This window comes from Capra hircus, chromosome 5, assembly GCF_001704415.2.
Source record: "Capra hircus breed San Clemente chromosome 5, ASM170441v1, whole genome shotgun sequence".
Taxonomy (NCBI): domain Eukaryota; kingdom Metazoa; phylum Chordata; class Mammalia; order Artiodactyla; family Bovidae; genus Capra; species Capra hircus.
The window spans coordinates 10,725,551-10,739,075 of record NC_030812.1 but is presented as its reverse complement, the minus strand read 5'-3'; the positions used below and the strand labels follow the sequence as shown (position 1 = coordinate 10,739,075).

The 13,525-nt window shown below is 36.3% G+C and overlaps 1 protein-coding gene across 5 annotated transcripts in view; it reads left to right on the top strand.

Annotated features, from left to right (window-relative positions):
- PPFIA2 (PTPRF interacting protein alpha 2) overlaps nt 1–13,525 on the top strand; it is a 523,670-nt gene that overhangs the window by 392,516 nt on the left and 117,629 nt on the right. For all 5 annotated transcript variants that reach the window (XM_005679766.3, XM_005679765.3, XM_013963702.2 and 2 more), the window contains 2 exons: nt 12,023–12,169; nt 13,253–13,387. In XM_005679766.3, coding sequence (XP_005679823.1) covers nt 12,023–12,169; nt 13,253–13,387 — 282 coding nt within the window. The remainder of the gene's footprint in view (nt 1–12,022; nt 12,170–13,252; nt 13,388–13,525) is intronic.

The window sequence follows — 13,525 nt, the reverse complement described above, 5'->3', positions numbered from 1 at the left end:
CTTCTTAAATGCTGCCTCTGAGATATTTTTCCATAATTTCCGCTAATGGCATATACGCGTATATTTTCTCAAAAGATCATAAATTGGAATATATTATGTTAGTTATGAAACTTATTCACTAAGGCAAAAATAGTTTATTTCATCACTCCTCTAAATATGTACAGAAAGAAAATGTTGGTAGCAAGTCTCAGAAGTAATAAAAACCATAGTTTTTTAATGAATTTTTAAAAGTTTAAGCTGTTCATTTTAAATAACCCTAGATTGGGGTATGAATAATGAATTGCTATACTCTTAGCAGATGGGAATACCCACAGACATTACTTTAAAAACTTCTCTCTTATTTTGGTTTTGTATCTATGAATGTGAATGTACATGTGTGACAGTGGGAACCTTTCTTTTTCTATATATTCAGTTCTTCCTAAATGTAACATCACTTCATCTATTTGAAAAAGAGTGCTTTCTGGCAAAAGTTACAAGGAGATGTCTTATTTGTGACATTGCCGGATCATCTTACCAACTAAAGTGCAAAGTTTAGAATCTTCACTTTATCACTCTATTTAATTAAAAAGAAAAATTATCTACATTTATGAAACTTTTACGGTTTTCACATTTCCCATTTTACATGTTCTTTTAAATCATATTTTGAATTTTTTTATCTTTTGTGTTTCATTTATTAGCTATTATTGGAGTTGATTCTGTGTATCCAATTCTTTCCTTCCCATTCTCCTCTGAGCCCCTTTTATCTGTCATACTTTTGCTTCCACAGTCCCATCAAAACAGTTCTTATTTAGTTTAACTTCCATGTTGCTAAATCCAGGAGCCACTTCTCAGTCCTTTGAAGCACTTGATCTAATTCCTAATGTACTTTTTCATCCTGCTAATAGCATACTACACTCTTGCTGATTTTCCTGCATTTTTGCTTGCTACCCCTGTCTCAGACTCCTTTACTGGCTCTGCTTCTCATCCCCAACTGTGGAATGCCTTCCTTCCTCAATCAGCCTTAGCTCCCCTGGTAAATTCATGCTGTTTAATAGCTCCAAAAACTACCCATGGCCTTATGATTCCCAGTTTATATCTGTAGCTTATCCGTCTCTTCTGATTTCCAGATGCCTGAATCTAGATCTCTAATGCATGTCTCAAAATTAACATCCTCAAGACTGGTTTATTGATATTCCCTCTAAAAAGTCAGACTTACTTGCAGCCTCCCTTATCTCAGCTGATGGCAATACTACTATTGGTGTTCAGACCAAAAACCCTGGAACTGTCCTTGGTACCTCTCTTTCACTCACATTGTATTTGATTCATCCACAAATCTTACTACTTCCAACTTCAAAATGTGTTTGTCACATGACCTCTTGCCACAGTCTTCGTGGCTCTTTCTTATTCCACACAGCAATCATCTCTCACTGGAGCATCGTAATAGTCTGTACTCAGCACCGCAGCCTGAGTAACCTGTTACCGTGTAAGTCAGTCTCCTTGAAGCTCTTCAATGACTACCTATTCTACTTATAGTAAAAGTAAGGTCCTTGCGGTGGTCTACAATCATACTATCTCCACTACCACCCTCTGACCTCCTGAAACTCTACTCTTTCACTTTAATCCATTCAATTCAGTTACTGGGGCCTCTTAAACAAACCAGATCTATTCAGTTACATTTTCTTTTCCTTCTGCTTTTTACTCAAATGTCTTCTCAGTGGAGTGTTCTCTAAACCTAGTTTATAAATATACACTCTTCTTCTTTCATTTTTTAAAAATCTCACAGAATTGCTGCCATCTGACAACAGCATATACTTTACTGATTTACTTGTTTGTCATATGCCTCTCTCTCCAGTGTACATAAATATTCATAAGTGCTGGGATTTTGTGTTTTGTCTAGTTTTGTTCATTGCTCTATTTTAATCACATATACAACTATTGAGTATATAATAGGCACTCAAAAGCTCTTTGTTGAAAGAATGGATATTTATGAGTGTTTGGTGTAAACATCGAAAGGCATAGATGAAATCAGAATATGTCTGCAAACAATGCCTACTATCTCAGAGTAAGATAGATGATCCATGAAGTGAGAGACCAATCTGCCACTGCTTAGATAATGATTTTCTACTCTCTGTGCCTTTATATTGGAGAAGGAAATAGCAACCCACTCCAGTATTCTTGCCTGGAGAATCCCATGGACAGAGGAGCCTGGCAGGCTATGGTCCATGGGGTCATATAGAGTAAGACCTGACTGAAGCGATTTGGCATGCATGCCCGCCTTTATATGAATTAACGGTTCACAAATGCATCTCTCATCTTCACTCCTTCTACCACTCAGACTCAGAGAAGTTATAAAGTAGGTGAAGTGTAACCTCTCCTCTATATTACTGTCATGGAATGCTAAGATTTTTGAGCAGTAAACCACCAGGGCCATTTCTTGAACTTTTAATCATTTTCTATTTCTTCATCTCTTAGTCCCACAGAATTAGCAGTGTTTTGTTTTGTTTTCACTTAACATTCACCTGTTCGATTTATTTACACTTGTTTGGACTGTAGCCCACCAGGCTCCTCCGTCCATGGGATTCTCCAGGCAAGAATACTGGAGTGGGTTGCCATTTCCTTCTCCAGGGGATCTTCCCGACCCAGGGATCAAACCCAGGTCTCCCATATTAGAGGCAGATGCTTTAACCTCTGAGCCACCAGGGAAGCCCCTACACTTATTTAATCCAGTGTCAACCTAGACAGCATATAATCAACCTAGACAGCATATTAAAAAGCAGAGACATTACTTAGTCAACAGAGGTCCATCTAGTCAAGGCTATGGTTTTTCCAGTGGTCATGCATGGATGTGAGAGCTGGACTATAAAGATAGCTGAGCACCAAAGAACTGATGCTTTTGAAATGTGGTGTTGGAGAAGACTCTCGAGAGTCCCTTGGACTGCAAGGAGATCCAGCCAGTCCATCCTAAAGGAGATCAGTCCTGGGTGTTCATTGGAAGGACTGATGTTGAAGCTGAAACTCCAGTATTTGGCCACCTGATGCGAAGAGCTGACTCATTTGAAAAGACCCTGATGTTGGGAAATATTGAAGGCAGGAGGAGAAGGGGACGACAGAGAATGAGATGTTTAGATGTCATCACCGACTCAATGAGTTTGGGTAAACTCTGGGAGTTGGTGATGGACAGGGAGGCCTGGCGTGCTGCAGTCAAGAGTCAGACACGACTGAGCATCTGTACTGAACTGAATACAGTGTCATTCACAGATAGAGCCCAGTATCCCCAGCTACCTGTTTCTTATGATCTATGTAAAAATAAAACTTTGATTCTAAATAGTCTTTGGACATAGATGACAAAAAATTGAGTTAGATTTAAAATATCAGTCACATATCTGATGCCGGATATTTTTGTTCAGATTAGGAATTCCTTTCAATAGCTAAGGTGTGTTCTGCTTCCACAAGGAATTCTTTTAAAATATAACTATTCTTATCAGCTCTATAATTTCTATGTAGTTATAATTTAGAAAGGTTTCATGAGAAAGGAATATTTCTCATCATTCACATTTGAGGGAGAGTGGTGCAAACACAAATGCTTCCAGAGCCCAGGCAAACACTATAACTGTATGAAGAGGAGCTGCATATAGTAGGAAGTGATAGGGTTAATGATATCTAGACAAGGAACCTATATTCTACCTGTCTTTGGATGCATCGTGTGTGTGTGTGTGTGTGTGTGTGTGTATTAAGGACACTGTGAAGGCCAAATAAATTATTTCCCGTAAGATCCAGGTCACAGGCCCTGGGGCTCTGGTTTGCTGCTAGAAATCACTTGAGAAGCAACCTTGGAATCTATTCCAAATACAGTATGTTTAATTTCTTTTATTTTTCCTGTCCTATAGGGAAGATACTTCTAATCGTGCCCTTTTACTCAGGTTATGTAAATAACTTGTCCAAGGCCTACCCACTGTTCTCCCAACACACCACTTCCCCACTTCCCAGCACCATAAAGAATGCAAGACTATTCCAGCTTCAGAATCTGTGCTTCTTCCACTAGGAGTAGTTTTGAAATCAGCAAGATGCAATCATTTATTCAGAGATAGCAGCCATCAAAAAGAATGCAGCTCACTGTAACTACTTCCTATATTATCAAGCTTTTTACCTTTTCTATATTCAAGAAAATATGAAAATCATGTACTTTCAAAAGGTATCATATAAACATTAAAAATTTCAGACTTTGCTTTGTATCCTTGTCTACTAGCTTGCAAGCTATGAAGACTACTAGCTTGCAACATTTTTAAGTAGAAAACAAAACAAGGTGATTCTCCTTGCTAACTCTATAGTGCTGCCAACACAGTGTCATTTATATATGATATATGCAATAAATATTTGTCTAATTAAGAAAAAAGTAGAGAATAGGAAAAATTGACCATAAAATTAAATACTGCCATGTGGTTGCTGTGCATATGCATAGTCAAATATATCTGAAAAGGATCATGTGCTTACCTTTCATTAATGGTTTCAGACTATATTTTAGCAAATATTCTGTGTCAAGAATAAATCTATTCAAAATTTATTTTTGTTTGAAGTTTCATCTTAAGTGCTCCTTAAATTGACTGTGGCCTGTTAGAGTAGGGGCTTGGTTGAAGCTTTGCACAAGACTCACACTGGAAAATATAGTCAGTCTCATGATGAATTACCTCTCCACTCTTTAAAAAAGGCTACTATTTAATGAGTAATAGTAATATCTCATTAAACATTTTGATAAGTAAAGAGGTAAAATTTTCTGTGAAGTATTTCAGTTATATTTTGTTTTATGAATAAGACAGCTCATCACTGTAACATCTTAAGAGCTCTTTGAATGTTCACTAAGGGATTGTATGAATGAGTACATATAATTTAATCTTTTCTGTTGTCTGAAACATGGAGTTATATTTTTTCACTTTAGTAACTAAGTTATTATAGAATTACATTTATTTGATATAATAAAATATAGTTTATAACCTTCAAATCAAGAGAAAACTAATTATGCAGTTTTTCTCTCTTTTTTAGGCTAAGTTTTCAGGAACTAGGAAAAGCTTTCTTCTTTAGAATTTCTTAGTAATATGCAGGGAAAAGATATTTCTCCAACTTGTAAATTCAAAACTTATTTTTGGCAACACAGCCTGCAGTTATAAATTGAATCTCCTTCAATGAATCATTGAATTAAAAGTGAAATACCAAAGTCCCATCCAATGACTGTTACATGTAGCATATGTCATAGTCAGACCAGCTATTAATAATTGTAGGTATGATATTAATAAAAATAATACATAAATAATAATAAAAAGCTATTATTTATTGAGTGGGTATTGTACATGATAAAAAAGAAGCTAGCATTTACTGAGTATGTATTATATATAGGACATCAAAAGCACTTACAATATTATATCATGACAATGTTACGTAGTAGGTATTAATATCCCAACCAAAGACCAAATTTTAAGAAAAAGAAGATAACACATAGAAAATTTAAGCAATGCTTACCTAGAACAGAGCTGCTGCTGCTGCTGCTGCTGCTGCTAAGTCACTTCAGTCGTGGCGGACTCTGTGCGACCCCATAGGTGGCAGCCCACCAGGCTCCTCTGTCCCTGGGATTCTCCAGGCAAGAACACTGGAGTGGGTTGCCATTTCCTTCTCTAGTGCATCCATGAATGCTAAGTTGCATCAGTCGTATCTGACTCTGCGAGGCCCTACAGACAGCAGCCCACCACACTCCTCCATCCACAGGATTCTCTAGGCAAGAATACTGGAGTGGGTTGCCATTTCCTTCTCCAAGAACAGAGCTAATAAGTATCAAAAACTAGGATTAAAAGCAAGTATGTGTATGCCTTTAACTGAATTTTGTAAGACATTTATATATGTAAACTAGGTTTAGACTTTTTTCTTGAGCTACAAAACTGACATAACATCCCAGAGTTCTGAATGAAAATGAAATTAATGCTACGATATATAACAATACGATTAACAATTGTAGGCACTCTGAAGGAATACTCTGAAAACCCTACCATTGTTGGACTAAAAAATATAGAAAATAGAGTTAAGTCTAAATTTTAGGGAAAAGTTTTTTAAATAGTAGCTTCTGTTTGGATGCCTATGATCTAGGAAAGTGTATACTGTTGAAAAAAATAATTTGGATAATTTTTGCCAAATTAATGGATTAATTGAGTTTCACACTTCTGAACATTAGTATAAACATAAATAACCAAGTAGGTATTAATTTGGTCTTGAAGTTCAGCAGGATTAAGGTAGTCAAAGAAGGGAACAATGCCTAATTTCAATCCTTTTAGCCATTACTTTTGGTATTTCTCTCTTATTTAAAATTAACCTAGATGTCTAAGAAAATTATCAGCCGTGGTTTTAAAGACTGAAATGCTCTGAGACTTTCTGAGCCAAAAAAATGTTACCTTTATATTAATTGTTGTTGGACATTTCGTAAACTCTTAAAGGCTTCTGTGAGAGGTATTTAAAGTACTTTGAGACCTGGTTCATGCCCTTCAAAGGTTTGCCTATAAAAAAGAAGCATTACTAGTAGTTGTAGTAGTTATGAAAGAAAGGAGATCTAACAGAAGTGCTTTTTGATTTGAAAACAAAACAAAAAATCATTTCGCCACATTCTGCAAGAAGGAAGACATGCTGTTGCACTTCTGCTTTGGATATGGTTGTGATCGCTTACCTTTTGTTCTTTCATTCTGGGTGTGTACACTCTCTAGGAGTGAAGGTGGAGTCTGAGACTATTGCAGCTTTATAGCTTCCACAGGCAGACAAGTTTTCAGAGGAGTGCCGCTGTCTTCTACAACTGCTTCTAGTCTTATATAACTGCCTGTGTAAGTGATATTTATTGAAGACAGTACTAAAGAACTATATTTTATATTTGAGGCATGTAATTTCTAAACTAGAGCAGGTCAAAATCCTGTTAAATTAAAACAGGTATAGAGAACAGTTTTGATAGGATCATAAAACCAGTTCTTACCATTTAAAAGTTCTTTACCTTTACTTTAAAAAGAACCAACTTTCTGAAAGGAAACTTTCACTGACTTCTTTTTTTCAGTGAGCTTAAAAAGCCCTATTAGTATGTCAGTTATAACTTCCTTTATACCAGTTTAGTGTGATAAAGTGTAATTTTCCAATATGAAATGCTGGCTTAAATAAATTTAACTTTGGATACAAAGGGTATATTTTAACATAGGTAGTTTTAGCAAACAATTGTGTTGCCTTTTGATAAGCTTAAAAATTATTTGGACTAGTAGGTGATAGGATTGAGGATTTTGCTATTACTAAAAGAATTCCCAAAAGAACAGACATTTTAATGAAAATAAAATTTAAAAAACATGTTTTTATATATCATAAAAGCATGCTTGTAAAAGAAGAGCCATATCAATGAATTTATTTCTCTAAAAATATGTTTGTTACTTAGAAATAGCAACTGATGTTGAAGTATTATTCACATTATTACATTTGTGGTAATTTGTTAAAATAAAATGCCAACAGTTTGGTATATGTGTTTTGTGAGGTCTAGAAGAGTCTTGCCTGGAAAATCCCATGGATGGAGGAGCCTGGTAGGCTGCAGTCCACAGGGTCGCTAAGAGTCCGACAGGAATGGGTGACTTCACTTTCACTTCTCACTTTCACACATTGGAGAAGGAAATGGCAACCCACTCCAGCGTTCTTGCCTGGAGAATCCCAGGGTTGTGGGAGCCTGGTGGGCTGCTGTCTATGGGGTCGCACAGAGTTGGACACGACTGAAGGGACTTAGCAGCAGCAGCAGCAGCAACAGCAGAAGAGTTGTATACTTTAAAAATAAAGCAATTCCTTTCAACAACTTTAATTATAAAACTACAACTGTCAATAAAATAAAACCTTTCTGTATATAAATTGATATGATTTAAGAAATGTGTATGAGCTTCCCTCATAGCTCAGTTGGTAAAGAATCTGCCTGCAATGCAGGAGACCCCGGTTTGATTCCTGGGTTGGGAAGATCTGCCGGAGAAGACATAGACTACCCACTCCAGTATTGGTCTTCCCTTGTGGCTCATCTGGTACAGAATCCACCTGCAATGCAGAAGACCTGGGTTTGAACCCTGAGTTGGGACAATCCCTTGGGGAAGGGAAAGGCTATCCATTCCAGTATTCTGGTCTGGAGAATTCCATGAACTCTGTAGTCCATGGGGTCACAATGAGTCGGACATGACTGACCAACTTTCACTTTCACTATGTCTTGCTATCGTACAATATGAGGATTTTATCTGTTTTGTTATTTCATTTCCTTTCTCTTCCATCCATCCTTCCACTATACTCATCTCAAAATCACATTCAGTGTTATTATTGTGTGAATGTGTGTGTGTGCTCAGTCATGTCTGACTCTTTATTATGTTCATCATTATGACTATGTAAATAGTGTCCACAAATGATCCAAGTAGTGGTTTTCAATAATAATATTTTCTTTTGAACAGCTTTCTGTTTCTCTAGGATTTTATTAATTACCTGATAAATTAATTTGCTTACTAATTTTTAGAGCTATGATGAATCTTCCCACCCTCTCCAACAATTTGGTTTCATAGTTTCAATTCAGTTATGGACAGTGGTCAAGCAAATGATTTATCTTTTTTATTTTTATTTTCTTTGAATCATCTCTTTTTCCTCTGCCCTCCACCTTTAATGTATACCAAAACTTTTATAAGCCTGTTTCATTATTTCAGCTATTGTTTTGAGATTTATCAGCTTGAAAATTCAAGAGAAAAAAGTGATCAAGATTCTACAGTAGAAAAAGCATAAAGCCAGAATACATATAATGAGTAAACTTTGAGGGAAGGCAGAATACCTGTTTTAAAATGAGAGGTAGAAGTTAAGGATGTGTGGATGTAGTTAAATTTCCAGATGCTGGTGAGGGAAGTTCAGGATGTTGAAAAGCTGTCCATTTAAGGGCTTCTATTTATTTTGGAGGGCTTCCCTGGTGGTTCAGAGGTTAAAGCGTCTGCTTGCAATGCAGGAGACCTGGGTTCGATCCCTGGGTCGGGAAGATGCCCTGGAGAAGGAAATGGCAACCCACTCCAGTACTCGTGCCTGGAGAATCCCGTGGACGGAGGAGCCTAGTTGGCTACAGTCCACGGGGTTGCAAAGAGTCTGTGGGTGTGGCAGGACTGATTCTGCCTGTAGGAGAGTAACAGAGACTGGTTAGGAACAAGTGATTAAAGAGACCTTGATACTAATATATGGAAACTACCGCCATCTCCTCAGTTTTAGGCTTTTTATACAAAAATGGAGAAGGAAATGGCAACCCACTCCAGCTTTCTTGCCTAGAGAATTCCATGGACAGAGGAGCCTGACAGGTTGCAGTCCATAGGGTCGCAAGTGTCAGACACAACTTACAGACTAAACCACCAACATGTAAAAGCATTTTCTGAATTATCAGAAAACCACACCAAGCCCAAGGTGTTCACTTCTGTAGCTGATTTTCCCCAATATCTCAAATATCAGGTTATCTGCCTATTAATAAATTCTCATCTAGGCTCTTTGGATGATAAAATTATGTCTATGTTATTTGTCAATTATATGGTTTAAAATTATTGCTTAATGTAATATTGAATATTATATTTATAAATACTATTTAGAATTATTGCTCCTTTTGCACAAATAGTTGATTTTTTTCCCTAGAGATCTGTGTTCACTGAAGTCTCTAAATTCTTTTTTAATTGAAATATATGATATTCCAATGAAACAAGGGAAATGGTTAAGTTCCAAACTAAATTTGTCAATTCATTTGTGAGTGTGACTCATATACTTTTTATTTCATTTTTGCCTTCTCTTTTAACCACTGAGTTATTCTTATTTATACATGAAGATAAGGATACTGATGATATTTATTTATTTATTTTTAATTAATTTATTGTTTTTTTTTTAACTTTTCAATATTGTATTGATTTTACCATACATTGACATTCATGTCAATGGTGTACACGTGTTCCCCATCCTGAACCCCTCTCCCACCTCCCTCTCCATCCCATCCCTCTGGGTCATCCCAGTGCACCAGCCCTAAGCACCCAGTATCATGCATCTAAATTGGACGGGTGATTCATTTCACATGTGATAATTTACATGTTTCAATGCCGTTCTCCCATATCATCACACCCTCACTCTCTGCCACAGAGTCCAAAAGACTGTCTAAACATCTGTGTCTCTTTTGCTGTCTCGCCTAGTGTTATCATTACCATCTTTCTAAATTCCATATATATGCATTAGTATACTGTATTGCTGTTTTTCTTTCTGGCTTACTTCACTCTGTATAATAGGCTCCAGTTTCATCCACTTCATGTGAACTGATTCAAATGTATTCTTTTTAACAGCTGAGTAATATTCCATTGTGTATATGTACCACAGCTTTCTTATCCATTCCTCTGCTGATGGACATCTAGGTTGCTTCCATGTCCTGGCTATCATAAAAAGTGCTGCAATGAACATTGGGGTACACGTGTCTCTTTCAGTTCTGGTTTCCTCAGTGTGTATGCCCAGCAGTGGGATTCCTGGGTCATATGGCTGTTCTATTTCCAGTTTTTTAAGGAATCTCCACACTGTTCTCCATAGTGGCTGTACTAGTTTACATTCCCATCAACAGTATAAGAGGGTTCCCTTTTTTCCACACCCTCTCCAGCACTTATTGCTTGCAGATTTTTGGATAGCAGCCATTATGACTGGTGTGAAATGGTACCTAATTGTGGTTTTGATTTGCATTTCTCTGATAATGAGTGATGTTGAGCATTGTTCATATGTTTATTAGCCATCTGTATGTCTTCTTTGGAGAAATGTCTGTTTAGGTCTTTGGCCCACTTTTTGATTGGGTCGTTTATTTTTCTGGAATTGAGCTGCATAAGTTGCTTGTATATTTTTGAGATTAATTATTTGTCCATTGCTTCATTTGCTAGTATTTCTGCCATTCTGAAGGCTGTCTTTTCACCTTGCTTATATTTTCCTTTGTTGTGCAGAAGCTTAGGTCCATTTGTCTATTTTTACTTTTATTTCCAATATTCTTGGAGATGGGTCATAGAGGATCCTGCTGTGGTTTATGTCGGAGAGTGTTTTGCCTATGTTCTCCTCTAGGAGTTTTATAGTTTCTGGTCTTACGTTTATATCTTTAATCCATTTTGAGTTTATTTCTGTGTATGGTGTTAGAAAATGTTCTAGTTTCATTCTTTTACAAGTGGTTGACCAGTTTTCCGAGCACCACTTATTAAAGAGATTGTCTTTTCTCCGTTGTATATTCTTGCCTCCTTTGTCAAAGATAAGGTGTCCATAGGTGTGTGGATTTATCTCTGGGTTTTCTATTTTGTTCCATTGATCTATATTTCTGTCTTTGTGCCAGTACCATACTGTCTTGATGACTGTGGCTTTGTAGTAGAGCCTGAAGTCAGGCAGGTTGATTCCTCCAGTTCCATTCTCCCTTCTCAAGATTGCTTTGGCTATTCAAGGTTTTTTGTATTTCCATACAAAGTGTGAAATTATTTGTTCTAGTTCTCTGAAAAATACCATTGGTAGCTTGATAGGGATTGAATTGAATCTGTAGATTGCTTTGGGTAGTACACTCATTTTCACTGTATTGATTCTTCTGATGATGATATTTATTATCTTCATTTGAATATTCCTATGCAATTTGGAACTATAGGTGCCAATTTTATGATTTGTAATTCTATCCATATTTGTACTTATCTCTACTGTATAACAAGCTAATTTTTTTTGCCACTTCTTTTCTAAGAATACCAGTTGTGCAGTAGGGAGATTTAAGATATACTTTGTTGTGTTCTCAAAGAGACAATGATTTTTGCTAACCCAAGATGTAAGAATTCTGATAGATAAGCTGAGAAAACACATATGAAATCCTGCATCCCTTTTATGGAAAGGAAAGAATGAAATTTACCTCAAGAAAGCAATAGTTTTTTAAAATATATCTTACTATTTTATTTAAATGATAATAAGACAATACACAAACTGAGAATCTGATTTGATTTTTAAGTTATTTTCATTTTAGGCTATGGCACAGAAGGAAGACATGGAAGAAAGAATCACGACCCTTGAGAAGCGTTACCTCAGTGCTCAGAGAGAATCTACCTCCATACATGACATGAATGACAAACTAGAAAATGAGCTAGCAAATAAAGAGGCCATCCTACGGCAGGTTCAGTATCTCCACCTTGGTTTCCTTCTGGTCTGTATGTGTTCTCACCATTCTCACAAAACATGGAGTACATAAACTATGGTATTCCTTAGCAATAAATTACTCTCTGCAATTTAGAATCAAGCTAACTAAATAGATGTGATTTTCAGTATATAAGCTAGAAATTTGTCTTAAAAATAATAAAAATAATAATTAATATTTATTTTATTTTGGATCTGGACATGAACCAGAAACTGTGCTAACATATATATATCCCATATTATATATATATATATATATATATATATATATATATATATAACCTCACTTAAATCCAACCACCACCTGTCAGTACAATTATTATAGTGTAAAGGATAATAATTATTATACAATTATTTCACTGAGAGTAAAGTAAGTATATTTATTATACTGAGGAAACTCAGGTTCAGAGAACATGACTGCTTTCCCAGGGTTACACATACAGTAACTGCAGGGTCAATAATGGAAGCCTAGGTCTATCGGCTATGGAGAAGGGATGGGCAAACTATAGCCTACATGCCAAAACTATGGTTCTGTTTTACAAGTATAGTTTTATCGAAACATGACCATACCCATTCATTTAATCATCATCTCTGACTGCTTTTGTGCTACAATAGTAGAATTGAATAGGTGGATCAGAGACTCTGTGATACACAGAGCCTAAAGTATTTACTGTCTGGTCCTTAGCAGAAAAAGTTAGCCAACTTCATCTCTAGAGCCTGAGCTCTCAATCATTATGGTCCATTCCCTCCCCTACTGTAGCTAATGGTAAGATTTCCAGTCAATTGCTATTATGGTGCATTTGAGGTTAAAGTACTAAGTTGTATCTCACTTGTCCAATTCTCACTATTAACTTCATTTCTTTTTGCTGTTGTTGGTAAAAGGTTTTCATTTTTTATGTGCTAAATTTATTAAGGGATATTGATAAGCAATATATGAAAACATGTGGTAGTAGTAGCTGATTTTAACTCTAGGATAAAGGCTGAAGCCCACAGCCCCTAGTGACTGGTGTTTGCTCTCCTAACTGTGACAGTTTAAGTGTCTCTTTTTTCATCCCTGGTTCAGATGGAAGAGAAGAATAGACAGTTACAAGAGCGTCTTGAGCTGGCTGAGCAAAAGTTGCAGCAAACTATGAGAAAAGCTGAGACCTTACCTGAAGTAGAGGCTGAATTGGCTCAGAGAATTGCAGCCCTGACAAAGGTACTACAATAAAACACCTGGTCAACCTAGATATATTAATACTTACGGAAATGACTAGTAATTAAGATGGAATCTATAAAGATTTTCTTTAGGCTTTATGCAGTTTATGTTATATTGGTCTGTTGTTTAGATGACTTT